The 25,980-nt window shown below is 44.2% G+C and overlaps 13 protein-coding genes across 13 annotated transcripts; 8 read left to right on the top strand and 5 right to left on the bottom strand.

Annotated features, from left to right (window-relative positions):
• Position 1: 1 nt before the first annotated feature.
• Positions 2 to 3,240, top strand: V1512DRAFT_23129 (uncharacterized protein). The gene is made up of 4 exons (XM_066913977.1): positions 2 to 135; positions 189 to 541; positions 590 to 696; positions 744 to 3,240. The coding sequence occupies exons 2-4, from the start codon at positions 344 to 346 to the stop codon at positions 2,959 to 2,961; spliced, it is 2,523 nt and encodes an 840-aa protein (XP_066770859.1). The 5' UTR covers positions 2 to 135; positions 189 to 343; the 3' UTR covers positions 2,962 to 3,240.
• On the top strand, positions 3,184 to 5,416 carry V1512DRAFT_263948 (major facilitator superfamily domain-containing protein). The gene is made up of 2 exons (XM_066916585.1): positions 3,184 to 3,390; positions 3,443 to 5,416. The coding sequence occupies exons 1-2, from the start codon at positions 3,349 to 3,351 to the stop codon at positions 5,039 to 5,041; spliced, it is 1,641 nt and encodes a 546-aa protein (XP_066770858.1). The 5' UTR covers positions 3,184 to 3,348; the 3' UTR covers positions 5,042 to 5,416.
• On the top strand, positions 5,417 to 6,687 carry V1512DRAFT_263947 (uncharacterized protein). The gene has a single exon (XM_066916584.1). The coding sequence runs from the start codon at positions 5,460 to 5,462 to the stop codon at positions 6,591 to 6,593; it is 1,134 nt and encodes a 377-aa protein (XP_066770857.1). The 5' UTR covers positions 5,417 to 5,459; the 3' UTR covers positions 6,594 to 6,687.
• On the bottom strand, positions 6,632 to 8,727 carry V1512DRAFT_239798 (Alpha/Beta hydrolase protein). Its single transcript, XM_066914214.1, has 4 exons — positions 8,479 to 8,727; positions 8,204 to 8,427; positions 7,532 to 8,157; positions 6,632 to 7,486 (listed from the first exon to the last, which is right to left on the bottom strand). The coding sequence occupies exons 1-4, from the start codon at positions 8,649 to 8,651 to the stop codon at positions 6,803 to 6,805; spliced, it is 1,707 nt and encodes a 568-aa protein (XP_066770856.1). The 5' UTR covers positions 8,652 to 8,727; the 3' UTR covers positions 6,632 to 6,802.
• A 105-nt stretch (positions 8,728 to 8,832) lies between these two features.
• On the top strand, positions 8,833 to 10,516 carry V1512DRAFT_263944 (uncharacterized protein). The gene has a single exon (XM_066916583.1). The coding sequence runs from the start codon at positions 8,938 to 8,940 to the stop codon at positions 10,393 to 10,395; it is 1,458 nt and encodes a 485-aa protein (XP_066770855.1). The 5' UTR covers positions 8,833 to 8,937; the 3' UTR covers positions 10,396 to 10,516.
• V1512DRAFT_263943 (uncharacterized protein) lies at positions 10,517 to 11,994 on the top strand. Its single transcript, XM_066916582.1, has one exon. It carries the CDS (start codon positions 10,646 to 10,648, stop codon positions 11,900 to 11,902), a length of 1,257 nt encoding a protein of 418 aa, XP_066770854.1. The 5' UTR covers positions 10,517 to 10,645; the 3' UTR covers positions 11,903 to 11,994.
• Positions 11,965 to 12,681, bottom strand: V1512DRAFT_263942 (pterin 4 alpha carbinolamine dehydratase-domain-containing protein). Its single transcript, XM_066916581.1, has one exon. It carries the CDS (start codon positions 12,608 to 12,610, stop codon positions 11,990 to 11,992), a length of 621 nt encoding a protein of 206 aa, XP_066770853.1. The 5' UTR covers positions 12,611 to 12,681; the 3' UTR covers positions 11,965 to 11,989.
• Positions 12,682 to 13,253: 572 nt separating this feature from the next.
• V1512DRAFT_263940 (glycoside hydrolase superfamily) lies at positions 13,254 to 15,452 on the bottom strand. Its single transcript, XM_066916580.1, has one exon. The coding sequence runs from the start codon at positions 15,290 to 15,292 to the stop codon at positions 13,364 to 13,366; it is 1,929 nt and encodes a 642-aa protein (XP_066770852.1). The 5' UTR covers positions 15,293 to 15,452; the 3' UTR covers positions 13,254 to 13,363.
• A 198-nt stretch (positions 15,453 to 15,650) lies between these two features.
• Positions 15,651 to 17,866, bottom strand: V1512DRAFT_271510 (fungal-specific transcription factor domain-containing protein; the record flags this gene model as incomplete). The annotated part of the gene is made up of 3 exons (XM_066917649.1): positions 15,651 to 17,635; positions 17,686 to 17,759; positions 17,808 to 17,866. The coding sequence occupies 3 exons, from the start codon at positions 17,864 to 17,866 to the stop codon at positions 15,651 to 15,653; spliced, it is 2,118 nt and encodes a 705-aa protein (XP_066770851.1).
• A 128-nt stretch (positions 17,867 to 17,994) lies between these two features.
• V1512DRAFT_263933 (enolase C-terminal domain-like protein) lies at positions 17,995 to 19,433 on the top strand. The gene is made up of 2 exons (XM_066916579.1): positions 17,995 to 18,201; positions 18,248 to 19,433. Exons 1-2 carry the CDS (start codon positions 18,086 to 18,088, stop codon positions 19,392 to 19,394), a joined length of 1,263 nt encoding a protein of 420 aa, XP_066770850.1. The 5' UTR covers positions 17,995 to 18,085; the 3' UTR covers positions 19,395 to 19,433.
• A 187-nt stretch (positions 19,434 to 19,620) lies between these two features.
• On the top strand, positions 19,621 to 20,982 carry V1512DRAFT_248214 (uncharacterized protein; the record flags this gene model as incomplete). Its single annotated transcript, XM_066914535.1, has 1 exon — positions 19,621 to 20,982. One exon carries the CDS (start codon positions 19,621 to 19,623, stop codon positions 20,980 to 20,982), a length of 1,362 nt encoding a protein of 453 aa, XP_066770849.1.
• Positions 20,983 to 21,106: 124 nt separating this feature from the next.
• V1512DRAFT_263927 (uncharacterized protein) lies at positions 21,107 to 22,313 on the top strand. Its single transcript, XM_066916578.1, has one exon. It carries the CDS (start codon positions 21,203 to 21,205, stop codon positions 22,262 to 22,264), a length of 1,062 nt encoding a protein of 353 aa, XP_066770848.1. The 5' UTR covers positions 21,107 to 21,202; the 3' UTR covers positions 22,265 to 22,313.
• Positions 22,029 to 25,947, bottom strand: V1512DRAFT_263924 (fungal-specific transcription factor domain-containing protein). Its single transcript, XM_066916577.1, has 3 exons — positions 25,347 to 25,947; positions 24,152 to 25,295; positions 22,029 to 24,104 (listed from the first exon to the last, which is right to left on the bottom strand). Exons 1-3 carry the CDS (start codon positions 25,719 to 25,721, stop codon positions 22,294 to 22,296), a joined length of 3,330 nt encoding a protein of 1,109 aa, XP_066770847.1. The 5' UTR covers positions 25,722 to 25,947; the 3' UTR covers positions 22,029 to 22,293.
• Between the last annotated feature and the right edge of the window lie 33 nt (positions 25,948 to 25,980).

Raw genomic sequence — 25,980 nt, 5'->3', positions numbered from 1 at the left:
ATAAAGAGCAAACTACGCTTGCCATTGCCGAACGCCGACATCGCATTGGACCCCGGCATAGAACAAATAAAACCCAAAAACGTCACTGCTGAGCCTCAGCATCTCTATTTAGAGGATCTTTTTGGACCGGAAAAGGTGAGTCATAGTCAGCTTAGATTGAATATCATTACTTGATACTGATCATACAGATTGCGGTTAGGCTTAGAGCATTTGGTAGCGGTGTGGTGGCCGTTTAGCCACGAGACCGGCGGACATTGGACTTCACGGCCTTGATTGTGTCGAACTATAACCAAGAAGCATTTTTGCGCATTACATTGATTGTACCATAGAAAACTGTTGCAGAATGTCAGTAGAAAATGCTGTGTCAGCAAGTCAAAGTCCTTTGACCCCTCGGACAAACGCAATAATGACGCCGACTCCAGGTTCGGCAACGTCAATACCTGTCGGGAGTGATGACCAAGAACTAGGCTCTGCGTCGCCTGAGAGTTTAAATTCAAGTCGAATACGCAAAATCGCATGTGTGGAGTGTCGCCAACAAAAGGTAAGACGGACATTATTACTGCGAAAGAGAGAAAACTCAGAGTCATAGGTCAAATGTGATGCTCAAGATAAAGCTCCCGATGCATGTACGAGATGCGTGAAGCGAAATTTGCCATGTTCGATTAAACGGGATTTTAAACGAACATATAAAAGAGCGTGAGTCTGACTCTTAACTGTGCTCAATCTCGATTAACTTCTCTTAGACGGCTAGCAGCAGTGGAAAAGGAAGTCGAACAGTTGCGCCGGTCTCTCGAGGTGCAAAACTCGGAACAAGATATGGTCTCAAGGACATTGCTTGATTTAGCGCGCGGCCAGTCGTCTGCTGAGTCTCCAGCGGCCATGACTGTGACGTCGAGCCAGCAGTTCAGTCCTGTAGGCTCAAGTGCAGCATTTTATCCGACCGCAGCTCCGGCTAGTAAGGAATCGCAATCATCAGTTTCGACACAATGCAGCCCTAATGCGGCCAGATTTATGCAACTACAAAGTACAGTGCAAACAAGCATGACCACGCCTACAGACCATCCAGCAGTATTGCCCTCGCCTGCGCAAAGTGATCATATTAGTATACCATTTGACAAACAATTCAGCACTACTCGACAAGTCGTTACACCGCGGTGTCTGGAGGGATTTACTGTAAACAGAGAACAGATTATTGGATTGTTTATTGAGTATGAAACTCATTACCATCCATACATGCCGGTGATAGATTTATCCAAAGGGGCGGATTATATTTTCATGAAATCAGACCTTCTTTTCTGGATTATCTTAGAAACCGCGTCTAGAATCTACTCGGATGTGTCATTATTTCCCATTTTATCATCGAAAGTTAAAGACCTCATCTCACGGCAGTTGACGATACCATTTCGCTCAGCATACGACGTCCAGGCAACTTTAATTTACACATTATGGCCACCGCCTGCCGGCTCGTTAAACTCCGATGCGTGCTGGAATGCATGTGGTCTTGCCATGTTTAATGCGGTCAAGCTCGGTTTGCATTGTCCCGGCAAGACTCAAGATTTTGGTCGGGTCCAGATTCGTCCAATGTATTCTGAGACCCAAGAACAAGTCAAGACTTGGGTTGCCTGTAACGTTGTGTCCCAATTTCTTTCCATGGCGTTAGGATATCCGACATTTTCAATGTATGATTGGACAATAATCAACTCAATGCGACCCGACGGATTTGCAGCGATCCCAGATGAAATGCGCACCATGATAAAACTAGCCAAGTTTTGTGACCGAATGGTTCAACTTCTGAATAAAGATGTACGAGACATATGCGGAAATGTCGACCCGCCCACTCGCCGATCAGTGATTAAGATTCTTGCAAAAGAGCTGGACGAAATGGAGCTCAGTGCGGGGATTTTGACTGAGATGGAAAGGCTTTTGATATCAGTCGTGCGAACTCAACTTTACGCTTACGCATTTCTTGACGATGACTTTGAGAATATTACCGAGACTTTGATGCTCGCGTATCGGTCTAGTATCCAGACAATTGCATTCGTGGAGATGATGGACGTGAGCATCATGCCAGATGGCAATTACTCGAAGCTTCTTTATCTCCCGTTATATATTGAACTTGGCATAGGCTTGGCTGGTTTCATTATTTTGAAGCTTCAATTTTCGCCAATGTCAGAGCAGCTAGATACAAATTTAGGAAAACGGCATTTTGCAAGCGCCATTGCAATCATGCGAAAGGCGTCAATCAAAGACAATGATTTTCCAATTCGGGTTTCGACGATTATGTTCCAGCTTTGGAAGCTACACGCAAAAGACAAATTGGACGCGTCTCGGGAGGGAAAGACGCACTATCATTCTGCAAAGCTTAGATTAAGGTCGCGGATGGCGACAAGTGTTATGTTTGACAGCATATGGGTCTGGCGTGAGCGGTACGGGACTTTTCAGACTCAGCCAGCTGGTGCCGGTCAGGGCCAGAATCATCCGCTGCAAGTCCAACAGCAACAGCAACAGCAGCAACAATTGTTGCAGCAACAACAACAGCAGCAACAGCAACAGTCGCAGCTGCCTCTTTCTAAGATACCATCGCCGAAACTGCAAGCAAGGCGAGAAGCTGATGGCCCGGAATTGCGTGACCCTAGAGGAGTCATGGAATTGTTGGACAATACCAATCCGGCTTACGGACCATCATTTGAGCAGCAAAATCCACCGCTACCACCGGCTGTGGAGAACTCGATGCAGATCATGCCAATTCCTATGAATGGAAGCAGTGGCAGCGGTATGCAGACGAGCCAGAATCAAGACGTTCTCGGAATGGGTACAGATGAACTTGTGAATTTTCTCGATAACGAAGCAGTTGCGTTTGATCATTTATATTTAGATTGGCATGAAATGGGTGTTCTGTGGGACGATATGTCGATGTTTATTGGCGAAGTTAATGAGCCGAGGGAGCATATTGATGGGTAATGTATGAACACTAAAGGTTTTGGATGTAAATTATAAGTTGGCATTTTATTCGTATTTATAGACTGTTTCTATTAATAATGTTATTCGTATTTATAAACTGTTGTTATTAATAATAGATATTATGTTGTTCATACGGAATATTGCGATTGTATGTCACTTTAGAGGGAGATATGCGGAAATCTCGATTTCGGCGTTATGCTTGTAGAGCGGCCTTTCCATTGTGTCCGAAATTCCGTCACAACGGAGTAGATGCGGCGTTTGTCCAGATACAACACGTATTCTGCCTTTATACCTGTTTGAAGTGGTTAGAGCAAGTAGACTTCAAAATAAATAACTGAATAAGAATACAAAGAAGAGTAAAGTAGACCACATTGCATTTGTACTATTATGGCTTCAGTCGATGCGGAAAAGGCGATACAAATAGAAGTAGTATATGCTTACGTGCACAGCTCATTAAAGCGAACTGCTAACAAATGCACAGGCACGGCCAGCGTCTTTGCGACCGGCAGAAACAGCAACAGATGCATCTCAATTAGAGTCTGCAGCTCCGATTCGAACAGCTGCATCAGAAATACCATATACCGTCTTCTCACCGGCCAAAAAGAAAGCAATATGCGCGGCGGCCACATTTTCAGCCCTTGTCTCGCCACTGGCAACAAACATTTACTTTCCGTCACTTACAATCATTGCAGATGATTTAAACGTAACAGTGGAGCTGGTGAACATCACAGTTACGACTTATATGATTTTACAAGGTGTTGCGCCGACGTTCTGGGGTACGTTCGCTGATGTTTGCGGGCGGCGACCAGTGTATCTGACAACCATTTTGGTTTTTGTGCTGGCAAACTTGGTCTTGGCTTTACAGCATTCATATGCAGGCCTATTGATCGTAAGAATGTTGCAGTCGGCTGGATCGTCAGCGACTATTGCAATCGGTACAGGAACGATTGCGGATGTGACGGTCCAGTCTGAGAGAGGTACATACATGGGCATGTTTTCAGGTACACTCATGATTGCGATTGCGATTGCACCGATCTTTGGTGGTGTTTTGACGCAGGCGCCATATGGTTGGCGGTCAATGTTCTTTTTTCTGTTCGCAGCCAGTACATTACTATTACTATTGCTATTTGTTCTAATGCCAGAAACTGGACGTGACATTGTTGGCAACGGTAGCATACCTGCTCGTGGTTGGAACAGAACTTTAATTCAGATTTTGGCTGATCGAAAGAAAAAAGATTCCACTAAATCTCGCCCAACGAAGTCTCGATTCGGAAATCCTTTGCGGTGTTTGCAGTTGATTATGGAGAAAGACGTTGGAATTGTTTTGCTAGCAAACGGTCTTGTGTACACGTCTTTCTACTGTGTGACTGTTGGATTTTCATCGCAAATGAAAGTGGTGCACGGTCTGAATACGTTACAGATTGGACTTTGTTTTTTGCCTTATGGACTTGGATGCGCAATTGGTTCGATGGTTGGAGGCAAGTTTTTGGATCGCGAGTTCAGCAGATATGCAGCTCGTGCAGGATATAAGGACGCCAGAACAGTGCGAAATGATATTGAATTTCCGATAGAACGAGCAAGATTGCAAATTATTTGGTATAATATTGCATTAGTGGCTGGAGACTGCATTGCATTTGGTTGGACATTTAGGGAAAACATTTCAATCGCAGTGTCATTAGTACTTCTGTTTTTTAACGGATTTGGTTGCACTAATCTTTTCAATAACGTGTCTGTTTTGCTAATGGATTTATATCCACAGGAGTCGGCTTCAATCACGGCTTCAAACAACTTTGTACGTTGTCTGATGGGAGCTGCCGGATCAGCTGTTATTGATAAGGTGATTAATGCGGTTGGAATGGGCTGGGCATATGTCATTGTGGCCGTCATGGCTTTACTGGCTACTCCTTTGCTATTAGCCGAGTTTTTCTGGGGTCATGGCTGGCGGCGGGCACGGCATGAGAAGCTTCTGCGGCTGAAGGAAAAACAGGAACAAACCGATAACAAGCGGGAAGAGCTCAAGCGCGACAACGCGACTGAAGAACCGGGCACAGTTGAGTCAGACGGCATATCAGCACCATAATCTGAGGGCATAACTGACGTCGAAGGACCAGCTAATGACACGATATCATTACGTGATAAGGTTTTCGATGAATTTTAGAGAGCATTAATTGGGGAAATATAACATTTTTATCAGATTTCGTCATTAAATTATGCAGTGGGAATTATAGAGCACAATTTAAAGTTCACGTGCGGCTCGTATTTGCATTACACGGCTACAAATGTTGACATCAAGCTAAACTATAATAGGTAAGCTAGCTACTATATACGGCTAACTCAGGGGTAATAATATCCTGTCGTGATTGACATTCAAGAGCACGTAACTAAAGCACCGGTCAAATGAATAAAAATCAGCGGAGAAATGTTGATTATATAAAATACTTGCTTAGTCCTCCTCTGTATGCTGCTACTAATTTGGTAACTTTGCTCTCTAATACAAAATGTCGAACTCTTTCGCTACTATTCAATCAATTGCTGCTTCAACTTTTCGCAAGACTCGGGATGACACTACTACTGTAGAGAAGGACGAATCTGGCAGACTTGTTCTTGCTGGAGACGCTTTTGAGGAAGCTTCTTATCCTAAGTATCTTCCTACCTGGGACACTACTGAGCATTATGAGTCACTGACTCCGTTTGATTTCGTCGATCCTGGTACCAAGGCTGATCCGTCACTGCCTAACCTTTTCTCGAAGACTAACGAGAGCTTAAAGGTCAAGAGATTGACTCCTAAGTTCGGAAGTGAGGTCCGCGGTGTCCAGATTTCACAACTTGGCTCTGCTGGCCTGGATGAGCTTGCGTATCTTGTTGCCGAGCGTGGTGTTGTCGTGTTCCGCGACCAGGATCTTGCCGACCAAAGCATTGAAGATGCTCTAAAGTTGTCGAGTCACTTTGGCCGAAATCACATTCACCCTACATCCGGTGCTCCCAAGGGATACCCTGAAGTTCATCTTGTGTACCGGTCCAAGAATGATTCTGTTTATAACGCTTTTTTTGAAGACCATGTGTCTTCTATTGCATGGCATTCTGATGTTTCTTATGAGTTGCAGCCACCTGGAACTACATTCTTAGCTATGCTTGATGGTCCAGACACTGGCGGTGACACAATATTTGCTGATTCTCAGGAGGCTTACAACAGACTGTCGCCTACATTCAGAGAGTTCTTATCTACCCTTGAGGTGCTTCACTCTGGAGTTGCTCAGGCTCAGTCATCAAAGGCCCAAGGTGGCATAGTTCGTCGCGACCCGGTTGAAAACTTCCACCCTCTTGTCCGTGAGCACCCTGTAACCGGAAAGAAGTCGCTTTACGTCAACCCCCAGTTTTCTCGTTACATCAAAGGGTTGAAGCGCGAAGAGTCGGACTCGATTTTGAATTTCTTGTACGACTTCATCTCCCGCAGTGCTGATATTCAAGTACGCGCGTCCTGGGAGCCTAAGTCAGTTGTGGTTTGGGATAACAGACGTACACTTCACTCGGCTTTGCTTGACTGGGAATCTGGTGAGCGCAGACACGCGTTCAGACTCACTCCTCAAGCTGAAGTACCTACTGTTGACTTCAAGAATCAGGAGTCAAAGTAAAGTTCAATATGTCGATTTTAAAAGTTGGAAATTGGAGGTTGGAGTAACAATCATGTTGGCATTACCGTATGTAATATATAAATTTGAAAGAGAACTTAGACTTGCAATCGTAGTAAAGTGTAGCTAACCATACATTCTAATGCTGTTTCTACCAATATGATGCAAAAAGACTACACCGAAAGTTGAATAAATAATAACGTGGCTTCAGTTTACGCCAAAAGGGACTTCCATCCTTTCAGTGGCCGGTTGTTTGTGACCTCGTCCTCCTCATCAGCCATGACAACCCAGTCAGAACTTGTGCCTCCAATAACTCCGACCCTTGAGCTGTCCCATGGCTCTTGTCCGGCTGCAAAAGAAATGAATTTACCGGTGAAGTTGTTGGAAAAATTGATTTCAAAATCAACTTTTTCTTGATTCCCCTTAATGCCTTCAAGCTCAATTATACGGCCAACCGTATTCTTGAATAGATAAATTACGTCGAGGTAGTGATGCGAGAAACCGTGTCCCATACCTGGAAATGGGTTAATTTTGTCAAAGTGATACAAATAGGTCTTGATATCGTGCTTCTTCTTGCCAGAATATCGAGCAATATGGTAAGATTGTGCTTGAAATACGATACTGCCGACCATCATGCTCATCTTCATGATGTCCTCTTCAGGGATTGTGATCGGAGTGACTTTGTTCTTGATGTACATCATCGCAGACATGGCCATAACTGCAATCTTTGACGGTGAATAATCACGGTACTTCTCAAGACTAAACGAGTCGAGAATTTCCGGAAGTCGAGCTGCGACCGCAGACCCATACATGTCATTGAGTTGACCGTAGAAAAGCGAATTAGGGCTGCCGGTTTTGTTCACAATCATTTCAACCCATTGACGGAAAAGAATACCCTACTTCTATCAGTTGGAACCGACAGAAGTTATATGTAGTCAAACCTCAAACTGGCAATCTCCAATGAGAATGCTTTCAATCCAATCGCAATCAAATGTAAGCGCAGTGACTTCGTCAATCGAGTACTTCTTCTCAAACAGCACTCCGTCGACGACAACTCTGTAGTTTGGTCCGAAAAATGGGTTCACTTTCAGAATATCGTCAATATTTGCCGCTCGCAGTCCATCAACCTTGTCCTGAGCAGACGGGAAATATGGCCTGTTCTTGACACAAGCAGCATAGACCTTATCAAAATTTGCCTGTTCAGCTGAAACTTCGCTCGGGGCCATTGTAGTCGCAACACCTGACTGCATAATTGCTCGTTTGAAAAGTTTACGGCCATGACCTTTCGAGATTATGAGATAAGACAAAATAATTGAGCCAGCACTTTCTCCAAACGCCGTAATATCTGAATCATTTCCACCAAACCCTGAAATAAACTTACTAATCCAGTCAAATCCAAGAATAACATCCCAAAGCCCAAAGTTGCCTGGATTCTCGCCATTCTTCTTTGCCTCTTCAAAGAGCTCCTTTGATGAAGCAAATCCCAATGGACCGAGTCGATACTGCAGAGCAACAGTAATCACCGGCGTTCCCATCTCCATAGACTGCTCAACAATCTTTGTGCAATCTAGCCCATAAGCAGCTGTGTTTCTATTCAATACCGCTCCGCTTACCTTCAAGACCAAAGTTAGCACCTCCTCCAATCTTTAGGCCACCACCATGAACCCAAACCATGACTGGCAACGCTTTTGAAGTATCCTTAATAGCAAAAGTAGGCACTGTAATTGTCAAGTTCAGGCACTTGAACTCATCAAAAGTGTACTCAAGTCGGTCAATGGGACCGCCAAATGCAGTACCAGCAATAAACTGAGGATCATAAATCTGAGGGCACACAAAACTGCCGTTCGATTAACAAAATTTACAATACACAATTAAATATGATGCATACCCCCATTCACTAAAGTCACGAGTGCTACCGTCAAGTGTGGTCAAAGGAGTAGCCTGGCGGAAACGCGCAGGAACTGAAGCAAAAGGAACTCCTCTAAATTGAGTAATTCTGCCGTCATCCTTGACAATTCCTTTGAGTTCACCCAAAATTGCGTGCGTAAATGTTGTTGTCATTGTGGTCCGATCAATTGAGTGTACGAAATGATCAAATCGTGAGGAGCACGAACAACCCCTGATTGTGCGATGAGATATGACGCCTAGACCACCTCGGGCAGAAACAGATCCCCGCTAACCTTATTTTACCCTACTGACTACTAAACCCTTATACTGGTTTTCCTCGGCGTACTGCGCGTCAACTACATGTGCGCTCTGTTCTCCCACAAACGCAAAAAAAAATAAATTGGCCCTGCTTGCGGAAAAATACTGGCCCGATCCCGCCGTATTTGACACTACAGACATAATGATTGCAAATTCAGACATAGATCTTGGGCTGCTGACAGCGGCCCTTTCATACGATAATCTTGACAACCTCGTGACGCGTCTTGCGTCGTCAATGACCCAAGCAATGCATTTTCAAAGTACACCAGTCCTGCCCTCTTCGTCAAGTTCAGCGGTTGTACAACTCCCACATTATTTGTCTGCTACAATGCTGCCGTCATATATATACAAATATCCCACTGGATCAGAGACTGGTGTTTTTGTTGCTCTCGACGTTGGCGGATCAACTTTACGAATTGCGGTCGTGAAGTTTGATCCTGCCGTGGTTTTGAAGCGTGTGATTCTTTATTCTACAGCAGAAATGATTGATTTCGCAGTTCGAAACTTAGACGGACGCAGCTTTTTCCTGTGGATCGCGAGTCAGCTGCACAGTGTAGTATATGTTGCATATGCTAATAATTGGCTGAGCGAGCAAGACAGAATTTTAGTTGGATTGACATGGAGCTTCCCGTTAGATCAGATATCAGTAACAACTGGAATTATAAGACCAATGGGCAAAGGGTTCAGCCAAATCAGCAATGATATTGTTGGCTGGGACTTACAAACAGTTTTAACTCGTGCCTGCAAAGACTCTGGACTGGAAATTGATCTGCTGGCTGTGATTAATGATTCGGCTGCTACTGTACTTTCGGCCATGCAACAAGATCAACGGTGTAAAATTGGATTGATTGTCGGCACCGGAGTTAATGCAGGTGTACGGGTTCCAGTTACGTTGGTTGACGAAGAAAAACTGTCAAGATACAGTCAGAGGGACTTGGAAGACTGTGTTGAGTTTATAATGGATACGGAGCTTTCTATGTTTGGAGCTGATATTTTACCTCGAACGCGGTGGGATGAAGAGCTGGACGCCAAAAACGAAAACCCGGGGTTTCAACCCTTTGAGTTAATGGTGTCTGGTAGATACATTTCAGAGATTGCAAGATACATTATTCGTGATACTATACTTTGTTTCCGGTCAACGTCGGCTACACCAGCAAAGCTAGATAAGGAGTGGGGGCTTGATAGCTTGACAATGTCGGCGGTCGAGAGGGAGATTGACATACAATTTGCGCGTCAGCAGTTTTTAGCAAAGCACCCGTGTAAACATGGAAGACAATCACTGACTATTGAGGAAATGAAATTCATTAAAGCCACATTTTATGCCGTGTCTAGTCGTGCAGCAGCAGTGGTTGCAGCTGGGATACTAGCACTCGCAGAAACGGTCCTTCCGCCACCTACAACACCTAGTGACAGTGAAGAGATCATGGTTGCGGTCACTGGATCGATAATGGAGAAATATTTTGGATTTAAACAGCGTGTACAAGAGTTTTTGAGCTTGCTTGCTCGTAGAAGGCACAAGAAAGTCGTTTTAATATTGGCCCAAGAAACTGGGATTTGGGGTGCAGCAGTGGCTGCGGCCTGCAACGCACCACGGAAGTAATATGTTTGATCTTGGGCTGTTAGGATTATTTGGGAATGGCGCTATCGGGTGATGGTACTTATGAATGCTGCATATACGACTAATGTATAAAATAAAATCAAACTAAAGAAAGCAATAGGATATATTGAAACAAACCCCTCAGAACTAATTAAACTCACAGCGGAAACTCTAAAGCTCTAACGGATTTGATTGTCGTCAGGTTGTACGGAGTGAGAGCAGTGAATTACGTGCAAGGCTTATCAACTTTCCAATGGAGGACTTAATTGCGGTGGATGAAACCAAGAGAGAACATCCCTCTGCTGTATTATCATTGACCTCTTTGCCAGTCGAGATGCAGCTCAAGGTCTACTCTCATCTTGACGGCGACAGCCTGATTGCTATGTCAGCCGTGAATACGGCCTTGCACAGGCTGATAGAGGACAGTGAGGATCTTTGGAAAGCGGCATCGATGCCATTGGTAGGCCCGTCAACTCCTGACGACGAGACAATTTCCTCAGAGCCGTATCCCTCATTTAAAGCTTTGTACTCTGCTCTGCGGCGGTTCATGTGGTTCACACCAGGCGCGTGGCATGGCAACAGAGAATTACTTGGGTCTTTTTACTTTTCACGGTACAATAAAAAGAGAGGCAACATTGAGATTGTTGAAGTGTTTTCGTTACACGATCGTGAATTTATGGCCAATTACAACGAATGGTCTGTTGATCAGACAGTCATGATTTACGATTTCCGACCAAAACTTGAAAAATCAGCGTCACCATTGATACAGTTTACAGCACGATCTGAGTACGACAGAAACCACGAGGTTTTGCAGCCAAGGACGGTTCACGGGTTGACTACTACTTTTTGTCATGCGACTGCCATCGCGCCTGAACGCATGTTCTACCCTCAGATGAGTCTCTGGCCGCCAAAAAATGTTCCTGCAGATGAACGTACAAGAGGGGAGAGTCCGACTGGATTTAGAGGCCAGTTAAACTCGGTGCACAATGCAAGCAAAAATTTGTTTCGAATACGTCGGTGGATATCATACATGAATGCGGACGCAATGGGAACAATCATGGGAGAACGAGTAGAAACAGTTTCAAAATTGCAAGAGAAGTTATGGCGTCCAACACCTGAATGTCCATACAGAGGTGTTTGGATAGGAGACTACGAGAGCCACGGAGGAGAGTTTCTTTTGTTTCATCAGCCAGATGCTACTAGACTGGAAGCCATCAAGCTGACAGGCGATCCGAATGTTCCAAGAGGAGAGTTCTCGTTTATAGTGGACGATTTGACTCACACAGATAGAATATGCAGTGAGCAAGAGTGGCCAGGAGCACGTGTGGTTGCTGCTCGAGGCCATACAGCATCATTGCATTTTGTAAATAACGTATTTTCGCCTACTCAGTTGTTTTTGATCTCGGAGGATATAGTGGCACACTACTGGATCGATCTGAACCGCATTAAAATGTTCCGACGCATAGATATCGATGGTCTGATTAAAGGTGGACCCGGAATTCGGTATTAGTCTAGAGGTTCGGTGGACGGCGTTTAACAGTTTTCTTCTTGGGGTATATTGCACTGGACAGCTGTATGATATAATATGACATTTTAGCTATATTTTAGACTGTTCTTTTGCTGCCAAGTCAGCTTGTTGCTGTCGTAATAATTCTTGTAATTCAGATATAAGAACGAGACCCCACTGCCTTCTTTGTCCTTTGACTTTGTTGGCTTTTGCATGTAGCTCTTCATCGATTGCAGCTCTAAAGTTTGATGCGACGACAACGCGGTCGGCATGACTAGCCAAACACATATCTGCTTGCGACACAAATGGTCCAGAATCCCCAACATGTAAAGTACTCATAGTCAATGAGACTGTATCGTAGAAGTTTTTGATTTCTGGATGATGGTAGGTTTGATTGGCATAATATGCGATTTTGTTAACAAATAACAATGCGATTTCAAATGTAGGAAATCTGTATTCTTTTGTAATCTCTATAGGAGCTCCGGACTCGTTATTAAAGACAGTCCATGGTGTAATTGCTTCTGCTTTCAAGAACTCAATGTCTTCGGAACTGATTGGTGTGCTGGCCCTAAGCCTGCTTGGTTTAGTGTAGTCCCTTTCATAATATTTAATCTCTGTTGAATACTGTCTTGCTAACTGTTTCCAACATAAACTCTGATGGCATAAACCAATCTTGTGTGCCAATTGACGATGTATTACCTGAAATTGCATTTTGCCAACGACTTGATTTTGTGTTCCGACTATTTGACCGTTATAATGCTATAAAAACGATATCTACGTTGATGATACAGCTAGCTTAGCAAAATTTAATGCTTATCACAATTTATATTATACTATTACATAAACCAAGAAAATAATGCTAATGCAAAATCACAACCAAACTCTGATATTTTGCATATTAAACAAAGTGCCGATCATATATATACAAGAACATGACCAAGAGTCATATTTAATGTGTCTTATTCAACTCGTTCTCATTCTGAGAAGGTTTCTGCTCACCATTTGACAAATCTGTAGTCTCATCTATCCATTCCAAAATCTCCTTCAAAGTGATTGATTCCGCAAAATTCTCGAATAAGTTGCCATTTACCGTGTATTGTAAATCGCTGGCTTTATTAGACTTCGTATTCACCTGAGTCTCAAATGCATTGGGATCAGAATCGAACTTAACCCAGCTATGATGAATCTGTCTAAATTGAAAGGTATCTCGCCCATGCAATCTCTGATTTACGCGGCTAATAGCTGGAGACCAGAGCGACCAAATATCCGGTCTAAGCCTGCTCATTTCACACCAGACAGCGTTCCAGGACCTCACACTAAGTTCTCCCTTCTTGCTAGCATTAATATTTCATGAGTTTGATGAACAAGCTACGTACCAACAATAAAACGCCCTAACCCTTACAAAATATCAAAATAAACATAATTTACACTAAAATGTACAAATCTCATAATAATACGCCATAATCAATAATTGTCTGCTAGCCCCATAGCAACAAAGTCAACAGAAGCTGAACAATTGTATTGACGCTGATAAGCTTGGCGCGGCATGATGTTGGCTGCAACTGCACGCTGATATGACCATTGAGTGGCCTCCGGAGTCTCCATTTTCCATGCCCAATACATGAACCCCCACCCTCCATTGCTTTCAAACGCATGCATCTGTGCTTCTGCAGCTGTAAGCAAGTACTCCCGATACTCATCCGAGTAGTCGTCAGGACTCGCGTTGGCTTGTGTGCAAGTGCAATTAAACGCACCAGGACACGAGGGTACCAGCACCTGATTTGCGACAACAGAAACATTATAAGTCCCTTCCCAACGTGAACCAACGTTGATGTTGTTCAGATAACGCAAACAGTCAGTGTCAGCTTGACTCCATTCTCCAACCATAGTCGGTCCATGGCCAGTCATGTTATTGCTTGAGATTTCCATAATTTGCGACCAGCCATTGCACATGGTATCTATCTTGGACGTATGAGTCTGTGCAATCAAGCCAGTATTGAAAATCATGTACTGATGCAAATCAAGGACCATTCCAGGATAGCGGTCTTGAGGAAAGACATTGTACCAAGTTGCAGCACCGCGAAACCCATCGCCAAACACGATATAGGCGTCTAATCCTTTTGATCGAACTAAATCATAAGCACGTCCAGTCCACTCTATGACTTTTGGTCCATCCAAAACCATCATGTTTGGCTCATTCACAAGACCGTACAACGCAACAACGTTCTTGTATCGATCCTGGGCAAAAAATTCTGCCATCTTGCCATGAAGCTCCAACGTAACATTGCCATAATAATCACCATGCGTCCCATTCAGAAACTCAACCTGACCTTGCCGCCCCGAATGATTCCATCCGTTTGCATTTCCGGGTACAGAATGAAGATCAAGCTTAACACGTAACCCATACTTTCGTGCCCACTCAATGCCACGTAGAAGATATCTCCACGAGACTTTAGAAACATATGGATCACCTCTCAATGCTTCTACTGTCCAGTAAGGGAACGGGATACGGACATGGTCCAATCCAACGTCACTAATCTGTTTAAAATCTTGCTCGGTTATAAACGTCGCATAATGCTTTTCAAGCACCGACTTAGCCTCTGAGTCTAAATGCTTTGACAGGGAATACTCGTCAACAATATTAAGCTCGGTTGGATAACTGTCAAACAAAGACGGAGTAATAAATGGTTCAACAATTAACCATCCACCTAAATTGACCCCTCTCATTGGGATTTCACTGTAATTCCAGCGATGATTCAAAGCGGGCACACGCGCGTTGGCACGTTTCGTGTCATCCCACGTGGAATTAAGACCCATAAGTGAGAGCCCACCGACGGTCGCATTTGTGAACGTGGTATTGAAGTCTGTTTTGTCGTACCAAGTAGACACATCAAGTACTGTGCCAACAGCATAGGCCGGGGTACTATTTGGTGATTCTCCTCCAGCTGTTCCGTCTGTTCCACTCGTTCCATTTCCACTGCCACCAACAGTGCTCGGTGTACTACTAGGACTGGAAGCAGTAGGCGTAGATGAATGTGAATTTTTCTTTGCTATAACAGCGACTCCTACCGGGACAAGAACCGCAGCCAAAATGATAATCACACCGGCAATGATGGCCAGCACGATATTGCGCTTGCGTACAAAAACTGGATTTCGTTGTGACTTTTCAGTGTACACTAGAGCAGGAGGACGTGGTGCTGGTCTAGGAGGCACTGTAAACCGACGATCTAAGGGAGTTGTATTGGTCATTTCTTGATCGTTTTCGTCATAATCATAGTCGCGAACGTCGAATGGGGACGGTGCACGTACACGTTCTGACATTGCGGGGCCTTTCAATCGCAGGTTTGAGTCAGACCCGTCTGTTTGAGATGCATTCGAACCAAAAGACGACATTACGGGTTGAAACAAAAGCGAGCTGGATGACGCTAGGTTATGTAATAACAATCTGTTGTTTACAATTTGCTATTCGCTTGTCCTAATAAGATATTCATATCATTTTGATTTGACATGGACCGTGAGCAGGACGGGAATGATCAACTAACTAAAAATGAACTACCTCGAGATGTGACAGCATAAAAAAAGTTTAAATTTTATTTTGTGCCTGATGAACCTCTCAAGCACGCCTTTGGTCCCGCTGAAATTTGGTTTAAAGATCCGCGCTTAATTTAAAGTTATTTAACATAAAAACTTTAAAACTACATTCTTCTGGATTTCGACCTGAAAACGATCATGTTGAAAAGTCTAATCCAGTTCAAGCAAATGTATCTCCACCTATCTGGTCCGTCAATTTGGGCCAGCTAAACCATTCAAATATGTTCATCATATCGAATTCCTGATTTGGACTGAACGAATCAGTAGAAATACTTGAGATCTCATCTGTTACTGCTGCTAATGGCGATGTTATGGCTAAAAAATTTCTGATTTCTCGCGTGTGACCACGCCTACGAGATTTGTTCTCTCTTTCATTTTTGGATTCCGATAGCAAAAAGTCAAGGTCTGAAGCAGTTCGTCTCATGTCGGATAGGATTTTGGCACTTGTCATCCGCGCCATTTCTTCATTCTCAAAATCGTTTTGCTCGTTTGTCGTACCATCAATATCGTCACTAGCAGTCGTATCAGTCCTGTTATTGTTTCGTGTCTTATGCAGCCATCCTTCGTCAATTACATATAGTAGCAACTCTGAATACCTTTTAGCCACAGGCCAATGCCGCGCGACTATCCCTAATGATCTGACTAGTACAGTAATGGAATCAGGAAGTATATTACTGGTTATAAACGCGTGGACAATAGAAAGCCGTGCTGCGACCCATAGAGTGAATGCGTAATGCGGCCCAAGATATGCTTCAAGGCTGTCAGAATTGCTGAGGATTATCTGCGTAAGTGCAACAATGTTATTGACTGCTTCAAGGCATTGATCTCTTGCAACCATGTTAGCCACAAATTTTCCAGACTGTTGATATGGATAGCCGGCTGAGGAATTGATTCTGATGATGACAGTATTGTAGAGTGAATGAAGCATCAGCCAAAGTGGATCAATCTCGGCGCCAGACTCAAATCGAGCTACGACGGCCTCTGTAGATGAGAACTGCTCAGGTAACGACAGCTTCCATTCATCAAGCACAGAACAAAACTTGCGATACTCGAGTTGCCATTTATCAACTTGGAGCCCTGAATGAATATCAACTGGCCGCCGCAGGAAGTCATGCACCGATGAAAAGATTCCGAGTAACTCAATTTGATACGAAAACGGTTCAATTCGACTTTCTTCTTTTGTTGCAGACACTGGCGCCGGGAGGGTCGGAACTGGTTTAACGGCTAACCAATGGGAATACGGCAGGTCAGATAATGGATCTGCAAAAGGCAATTGCCTGAGTACTTCTGACGATGGTATGTTGAATGCATACGAACTTCCTATCGTTGAATACCTATCTAAAACGTACACTCCCCAAAACAGTCTCCGTCGACGTTCACCATTGGCAGGATCGAGAGTAGCTGGGATGATTGAGACACCGGCGGTGGATATTGTGCCGTCTGGCGATGGTGTCATAGCGCCAGATTGCAGACTATCTTTGTTTAGACCAAGTTTTAATGCTATTGAACAAATCATAGAAAGTATTGCCCAACACTTGGGGCCATTTGAAGTGCCGATGACGTCGATTGCCAATACCAGCATGGCTTCAAGCGACTCTAAAGTCGGACTTTCTAATGTGAGTAGACTAATTTTCTGTGTTGCTGCCATGTGATACTGTCTGCTGAGTTCAGGCGCTAATTCACATAGTGGTACAAATTTTAAAGAAGCAGCGGTTATTGCATAAATCAGAAGATGCTCTGCTTTTGAATTATCTGGAGAAAATAACCTTGCCCATGCATCTTGTGCATCTAGAATAGGCATCCATGAGTTGATATGTTCGAAGTAAAGCTGTGCTAATCGCATTTGTAGCTCTCGCGGTGGCATGCCGTTTTGGCTGATTCCGTAGTCTGCAGAGTTACTACTTTTGCTGGCAAGGTGATGTTCATCCTGACTATCTGTAAGATAATGATTGAACACAGCACTCGACCCTGTAGATGCGGTATAAGGTATAGTTCTGGCTGCTTTTAACTCTGACTGGATCCAATCAATAGCAGTTGCATTCTTAGTAACAACGAATTCAATATCAGCAAGATGATCCATAAGTTCCCTTCCAAAACCAGGCTTTAACCCTGGCTTCCGCTTTTCTGCATATACACAAATTGTTTCTAAGTACTTGAATCAGAACTGATAGTCACTCGTTAAATCCAATGAATACCATTTTTTGCACACCAACCACAAGAAGGAATTGCTTTATCACACCTTACTTTACGTTGCTTGCAAGTATCGCACCTGCAATCTATTAGTCAACTGATCCTGTTCTCATGCAAACCAACTAACGACGACGATAAACTTTCAGTCGAATTTTCACAATCCAATTTCTGTCTTTTTCTATTCATTTTAAAAAGCGAAAGATAAATTGACGAATAAATTCTTTAAAAATTGAAGTGCTGTTAATGAGCATTAATAGATCAATCAAAAAAGTGTGGGGGAAAGAACCACGAATGCGGGGCGCCGCTCGGTATATCTTCAATCCGACACACTCCAACATCGCAACCAGTAATTTGTAATATAAAAATGACGAACCGCTCTTTTATTTTTTATTCATATTGTCAAAAATGTCTTCATCAAATGGAAATAGCGCGGGATTTCCAGTTATTACTGCGGTAAGAACATTCTTGCTGGATGGGAAAGGAATAGGAGGAGACTACCACAATGTTGAACGTGGTCACTGGTACCATATCATCCTGAATACTATTTATGATTTACTGACGTAATAGGCTAATTGACAATGATATATCAAACCCAATGTCTCGTTATGACCAATATCGTGCATCCAGAGTGTCCTGGGGAATTAATGTGCTTGGGTCTTTCTGTGTAGAACTTGAAGCTTCTGATGGCTCTAAAGGCTTTGCAACTGGATTTGGCGGACCTCCAGCCTGTTGGTTGGTGAAAAACCATTTTGAGAGATTCATAATCGGTATTGATCCTCGTGACAACAATTTGCTCTGGGAACAAATGTTCAGAGCTTCTATGTTTTACGGTCGCAAGGGCCTGACAATTGCGTGTATTTCTGTCGTAGACCTTGCGCTTTGGGATTTACTGGGCCATATTCGCCATGAACCGGTTTATAAAATGATTGGAGGCGCTACCATGAAAAAGATTAACTTTTACTGTACTGGAGCCCGTCCAGAATGTGCAAAATCAATGGGGTTCTGGGGTGGTAAAGTGGCGCTCCCGTTTGGGCCTGACGAAGGTCACGTCGGATTGAGAAAAAATGTTGCTTTTTTGAAGGCACATCGTGAGGCTGTCGGTCCGGATTTCCCTCTTATGGTTGACTGTTACATGTCGCTTACAGTCCCTTACGCAATTGGGTTGGCTATGGCCACTAAAGACCTCAACATCAACTGGTATGAAGAAGTCCTTCACCCTGACGATTTCGACGGCTTTAAACAACTCAAAGCTGCAGTGCCCTGGATGAAATGGACGACCGGGGAGCATGAATACACTAAATACGGGTTCCGAAAGCTGATTGAAAACAGATGCGTCGACATCATCCAGCCTGATGTGATGTGGTTGGGAGGCATGACTGAGCTCGTCAAAGTAGCAAACATGGCAGCCGCATACGATATTCCAGTTGTACCTCATGCTTCCGGAGCTTACTCGTACCATTTTGTTGCGTCTCAAAACAATACTCCGTTCCAAGAGTATCTTGCAAATTCTCCGGATTCCAAATCAGTATTGCCGGTGTTTGGAGGCCTGTTCCTGAATGAACCCATTCCGATTGCCGGATACTTAGACGTATCAGTTCTCGACAAACCCGGCTTCGGGCTTGAGCTTAATCCTGCCATTAAACTAATTCCTGGCGAGTTCTTGCTGTCACCTGCACCTGAGCATCCCATTAGTAGAGTTGAAGAGACAGTTTAGTACTAGTGCGGCTTAGAGAATTTACTTAATTTCACCCAACCCTATCATAGATGTTGTAGGCACTATGCACCATTTACCCGGCTGAATGCTTTTACCTCCTGGAAAGGTGAGAAGTAGCAGACTTGTTCGTGCTCGTGGTTCAGAAACTGTCCCTTTTTCTAAGTATTTCCTGTGCTCGCTAGAGACACATTTTGTGGCAGTTGGTCACTGCCGGTGTCTGCTCAAGATGTCCGACTTCGTGGGCTCATCCGACCAGGACCCAGCAAAACGCGCAATTCGACCGCGAAAGTCTCACATCAAATCCCGGAATGGGTGCAGCAATTGCAAGCGTCGGCGTATTAAATGTGATGAACAGCGCCCACAGTGTCTGAATTGTCGTAAGCACGGTATAGACTGCGATTATGTTGGCCAAGGTGATCAATGTGACTTTAAAGTGAAGCTCGAGCAGGAATGTGTTTCGCCGTCATCGTCCATTTCGTCGCCTGATGTCGCGGCATATCCTACTACACCCGTCGCGCCGTCGGCTGGTTTCTCGAATTCACAGCTTCAGCAAACCCCACAATCTTCACAGTCAAGAAAATCTGTTCAAGCTCAAGATGAATTTGCATCATTACATATGGCTCAATTAGAGCTCTTGCATCATTTTCTCACAGTCACAGCACCAACCTTGACTGATGTTACCGATGGCGACTTATGGCTAGTACAGATTCCTAAAATGGCGTTTCGACATGAATTTCTAATGCATGCAATCCTCACAATTGCTGCGACGCATATGCGGTACCTACAAGAGAAAGCAAAAGCTGAAGCCGCGGCTTCAAGCATGCAGATTGACCCGGCAGACCTCGCATGCGAGCAAGACCGTCAATTGTATTATGAACGTGCGGAAATATGGTACCGCCAGCTTTCTCTCGAAACATTCAGACAAGCAATCTCAGGTCCTCGTACGGCTGGGAACCTTGAAGCCATGACGGTTGCAGGTAGTTTGATTGCAATTCAATCATTTGCATATCGAGAGCGAGAGTCAGATGACTTGACAGCTGCAACTATAATATCGGTTGACAGATGGCTGCCCATTCTTCTTGGAATCCGAGCGGTTGTTCATGAAATGCAGAATATGCAAACCGGTATTGACTTGCAGTCAATTTTTGGCATTGATTTTAGCGTGATTGCCTCTCAAGACCCGAATGCCCCTTCACCCTTATTAAGCTTACAGACATTGTTTAGCGATGCGTTTACAGATCCTAGAGAACTTGATGTTTACACTCCTGCTATTCATTTACTCGCTTTGCTAGTTGAAGCATTTAAACATGCTCGTCCAGCTGAACTTCGAAAATATGTTTTCACTTGGCCATTTTTGCTTTCAGAAGACTTTCATACGCGACTGAGGCAACGGGACACGTTTGCATTGATTGTATTTGTGCATTATCTAGCACTTTTGTCTTTACTTAACGCATGGTGGCAGGAAGAACGGGTTTTGGCTGACGTGCAGCAGATATGTACAGTTTACTTGCGTAACGAAAAATGGCGACCTTGGTTGGAATGGATTCTTGAGGTTTTACCGTTTCCTGTTTTTGATTTTGTAACATAGCATTACTTAACAATGTGATTTATAGAAAGTACTTGTATACAAAGATAGTGAAAAATGAAGTTTGAGTTCAGTTGGGATAAGCCGCATCACGTATGGAGCAGGTCAATTGGACATCGAGATCGATTATCACGCCAGAGCGTAGTAATGGAGCCGCGAATTCTGGTCTGTCTACTGGCATTAGTAGCGACATGTATCTGTGGAAAGACTTTTGTAATTTTGTATGATTTGCGCCCATTCTTACAATGAAAGCGCTAACTCTCGCCATAGTGGTGATTCATATACAGACACAGGATTTGACATACGGTTTACTCTGCCAAATGATTTGAACCCGTTTGGAAATCCGGCAATGAATTCGGATTATGTAAATAATGGAATCAATTGGCTTAAGTATTTATCAACAGCCCACAACTCGTCTACTTATTACGTGTTCGATTTTGCCCGTGGAGGCGCTACGGTTGACAACAGATTAGTCTACTATCGCGACGACATTCCTTCATTTATTGAACAAATGGAAACATACTTTTTGCCGTACATGACTGGTCCAAATAGAATATACCAGCTCAACTCAAGCGAAACGATCGCGGGAGTGTTTTTTGGGATCAATGACATTTACAACAGCTGGCAAAACTACACCGGTACTGAGAGATTTAGGTTCTATACCGAGAGAATTGGTCAGAGTTACTGGTCAGCTGTGAAAACTCTTTATGATACTGGCATCCGGCACTTCTTCTTCAATCTGATTCCACCTATCGATTTACAACCGGGTGAGTACCCTGCAGAACGACGCGATTTGGTGGCACAAGCAATTGCAGAGTTTAATACAATGGTCACAAGTGGTGCAGTGATGTTTGCGAAGCATTATCCAGATGTTCGTACGGCGGTTATAGATCTCAACATAGTAGCCCGTATGCTCATCGCCGAACCAAAAACTTACGGGTTTGAAAACACAACGACTTATTGCGCACCGTACGCTGTGGGTGTGCCGTTCGTGGACACTTTTTACAAACATTGCGAGTACTCGGCCAATAAATATTTTTGGTTAAATAGCGCACATGTGACCACAGATGTTCACCGGTATTTTGCTCATTATATTGCTCGCCAGTTGGAACTTAATCTGGGACTGCCAGCAACAAATGTCAACATGTCACTACCTTTCATCAATATTACACGTCCGACCGCAACTGCGCTGATTGAACCCAAAATCACGTCCCTGACTACGATTACTCCGACGCCTGAAGTACAGCGTATGTACCTGCCCTATGGGCGGATTCTAATTCAGTAGGTGACACTTTCATTACTATGTTTAGAAATTTAATATTCGGCATTCATCATCAAACCTCTAAACACCGTATCGTTACCGTAGAATCCTCCCACACTACTATTAGATCCGTTTGATGAACCACCAGTAGCACCGACGCCCTGTCGTGCTCCACCTGGTCCATTAAATAAATCAGCATTTGCTCTTCGAACGGCTTCTTCAAACTTTCCATTTGCAGATGCAGTCGCTTGTGGTGTGGTCGCCACAGGAGCAGCACTTGTTCCCGTCGAGGCCAAGTTGATCCAATCCATCATGTCAAGATCAAAACTAAACTCCATATTTGGATCCTCGTTACTACTACCACCGACCCCAAAAGTGTCTTCCATCAGAAACTGGGACATTGCGTCCGCAGGTGAAATATTCAGCGTGCCATCCTTACTGCTCGCAGCGCTTCCATTTTCACTGGGAGTACCAGCTCCGGTGGTTGCTGCCGGCGGCGGCAAAAACGGTGGAACCGAAGATGGGATTGCGATGCCTCTATCATCATCATTCCGAGCCCGTAAAGCTGGTGGCGTGACACCAGGTCCAGGAGAATCGGGAATCTGATACCGTCCGTCGCTTGCGGCAGCCTTTAAAAACATGCGTGACAAGTTGGTGGTGGCATCACCACTCACGCTCTTATATCCATATCCCAACATATCGTTGAGATACTTCTCGTCATCATATTCTGGGTTGGTACTTCCAAATCCTTGACCTGCATTAGGCACTGCCGGTGTCGATACGGCCGCTTCGTCAGACATCTTTCGAGGTCGCCCTTCAGATCGCACACTACTATTGCGTGGTGTTGGCAAGAAATGAAACGTACCTCCCGTCTCAGCGCCTACGGGCATTGCTGGTGTTGCGCTACTCAGTAAGCTAGCACCCTGAGAAACCTGCCTTTTCTGTGATGACGCACTATCACTTCCTGGTGTATTAGATGCGTAGTTCAGGGACCGCGAGGCCCTAGCGGCGCGATCCATTTCTTGAAGAATGTTACGGTACCGCTTTGCTGACGGGTCACACTTTCCGTAATGGCCAAGAATGAAGATGCATAAAAAGATGCCACGAGTGATGTAAGACTCCACTTCAGACCGCCGTTGATGAAAAGACTCGAGTAAAAGTACGATCCCAGACGTAAAAATAAAATACGTCATTAAGTGGGATCGGATCGGCTGCTGATTTTGAGCAAAAAAAGTCATCACCAAGTCGACTGATCTGGCTGCACAAAGTACACAAGCGGAAGACAAACGTGACACCGTCTTTACCTGTGACGGAATTTCCGATGGAGTCTTGGCTACCATCAACAGAAAGAACGGGCGTGTGAGCAAAATGATGCTGTTAAGATGCGTGAGATGTAGTCTAAGCAATCCTTGGTTTTTAATCATTTGCTTTCGTGACTTGTCGTTTGTCATGCTTCCCGCACTCAGTTTCCTTCCGTCGGGATTGTTTAAATTTAGAGATGACAATTGGATGTCAGCTGGTAGCCCATCACTCCATTCTCGCAATCTCGTAGCAAGCCGTTGTGAAGTCGATGACGATATACTTTGCGGTCGATACACGAGCAAGCAGATGTCGCCAATGATCTCGCACAGTTTTGACAACTCTACCAGCGTACGGTCCAGAAGAACCAGTTCAGATGTATCACGGTCATCCCAGTCACAGTCATCAATTGCCAATGGCCGACCAAGACTTGACGACCAAAATCTATCTTGAATGTATAAAGTTCTCCACAATCGTTGCCGCATAACTCGCTGCGATTTTGGGAAGGTCATATTGACACACTTGCGGTGCATACCTAAAGCCTGAGCGAACCGAATCGCTAAGCCTATCCTGTTAGAATTTTATTGACCAACTACCAGAAAAAAATCATACCTAGTTGAATCCAGCTAGCGTTTCTCTTGCATATTATTTGATAGTACAGGCACATCAATAAATAAGCTTGAACGACCCATAATTCGCCGTCCTCTGCGGCGTCGTTCATTAGACCAAGGCCACTTTCGAAAAACACAGCTGGATTAAGCATGCCAGGTGAATTTTCTTTGCTCGCTTGACCATTTGATGGAAGATCATTGATTCCTGAAAAAGCCGGGATGTTCAATCTTTCTGTATCCAATTCCTGCTTAGAACTCACAAAAATTGCGCCCAGTGCACAAGTGAAATGAAGAAGGCATAACCAATGCCTAGGAGCACCCATGGGATTTCGGTAAGTTTGGGCAACCTGATAGCGAAGATGGTCCATATCAAATACGTAGTCAAAGGCCTGAACATTATCTTCAAATGACTGTATCAGTTCATTTGTAAGACTTCTGGGAGGCAGCTGTAAAGGAATAAGTGAAGCAGTATGTGTTGGGCCGTCGATGAACCTAAACTGAGCTGGATCCAGTGTAAATGAAGAATCTCCCATGACTTTTCTGAATGCTTTTCTCGATTGCTCCAAAAACGACAGTACTCCACTCTCTCCCATATAGCGCAAATGACCCTTTTCATCCCACAGTAGTCGAGTATTTCGACCATCTCCTACAGTTTCGACCTGATATTCTGCCCGACTGTGTGGTCTTTTCCTGTGATATCGCTGCTGCTGCTGATGAGACTGTAGTTGCTGGGTATGTTGATTATCTGGAGGAGACGGGATAGAAGTGTCTGGGGAAGCCGATGAATCTGAAGAATCTAAGTCTGATGAAGCATGTGAACCGGAACGACGCGAATGAGTTCTTGCTTGGTCTTTGGACTTTGACGAAGAACGGTCATGATCACTAGACACTTTTGAATGGTGCCGTTTGCTTGATTTGTTATCCAATTTCGATTCCATTATCAGATCCGCAGTAGCTGCCGCACTATGACTGAGTTCAGCCTCCGGCTCAAGGTCTTCATCTGCTTCTATTTGTGCTGCTTTTGGTGATGGAGTTGAGAATGTGACAGATGGAGTAGGATTGGGCAATGGGTCGAGCTTAGCAGCAGTATAATGACAAACAAAGTTCTTTTTTGTGCATATTGAGCAAGGATGGTCACCATTGCACTATATAGTCAGTACAAGAGGTCGTGTGGGCATTACACAGTAATACTTTACCTTTTGCTTTCTGCGTTTACAACTGTCACACGCAAGAGCAATTCGCTTTCTCTTGGAAGGATCGACGCGCCTTTTTAGTTTGCGTAATTCAGCTGAAGTTGGAGTTCCGGGAGTTGCAGACGTCGGTCGGGCGGATATAGATGTCATCGTGGAAATTGACGAGCTCGAGCCAGATACCGCAAGTGGTTTAGCTGATACTGTAGGAGAGATTGAAGTAGATTTTTTCGAATAAATACAGCCTTGTTTATTGCCAATTTCAGTGTTATCCCTAGTAGTGCTTGTGATATTCTGATTGTCTGGTGGGGATAGCGGCGCTGGCGGCGGCTTAGGAGGCGCAGATTGAGGGACCGCGGGATGTGCGTCAGAAAGTGCCATTTGGCAAGAAGATGATTAATTTGTATGGCCGTCTCTTCTAAGTTTGTTTATCGTTATAATTGAAGTGGGAAAAAACACCAAAATGAAGTCGACGAAGGGAATCGAACTGGTAAACTAGCTTTGAACAGAACAAATAAAATAATGCGGGGGACAAAACATGTCCTCATCAGGAATCTCCTACGAGAAGCTAGGTAGCAAACCCAACCCTCGATACGGAAAATTGCCGGGAGAGGTCTACAGTTTACATACAAATTTCTAG

The sequence above is a fragment of the Lipomyces arxii genome, assembly GCF_038497795.1.
Source record: "Lipomyces arxii strain Phaff 12-163 unplaced genomic scaffold V1512scaffold_10, whole genome shotgun sequence".
Taxonomy (NCBI): domain Eukaryota; kingdom Fungi; phylum Ascomycota; class Lipomycetes; order Lipomycetales; family Lipomycetaceae; genus Lipomyces; species Lipomyces arxii.
The sequence above is the reverse complement of the archived record's forward strand: the minus strand, read 5'-3'. Positions and strand labels throughout refer to the sequence as shown.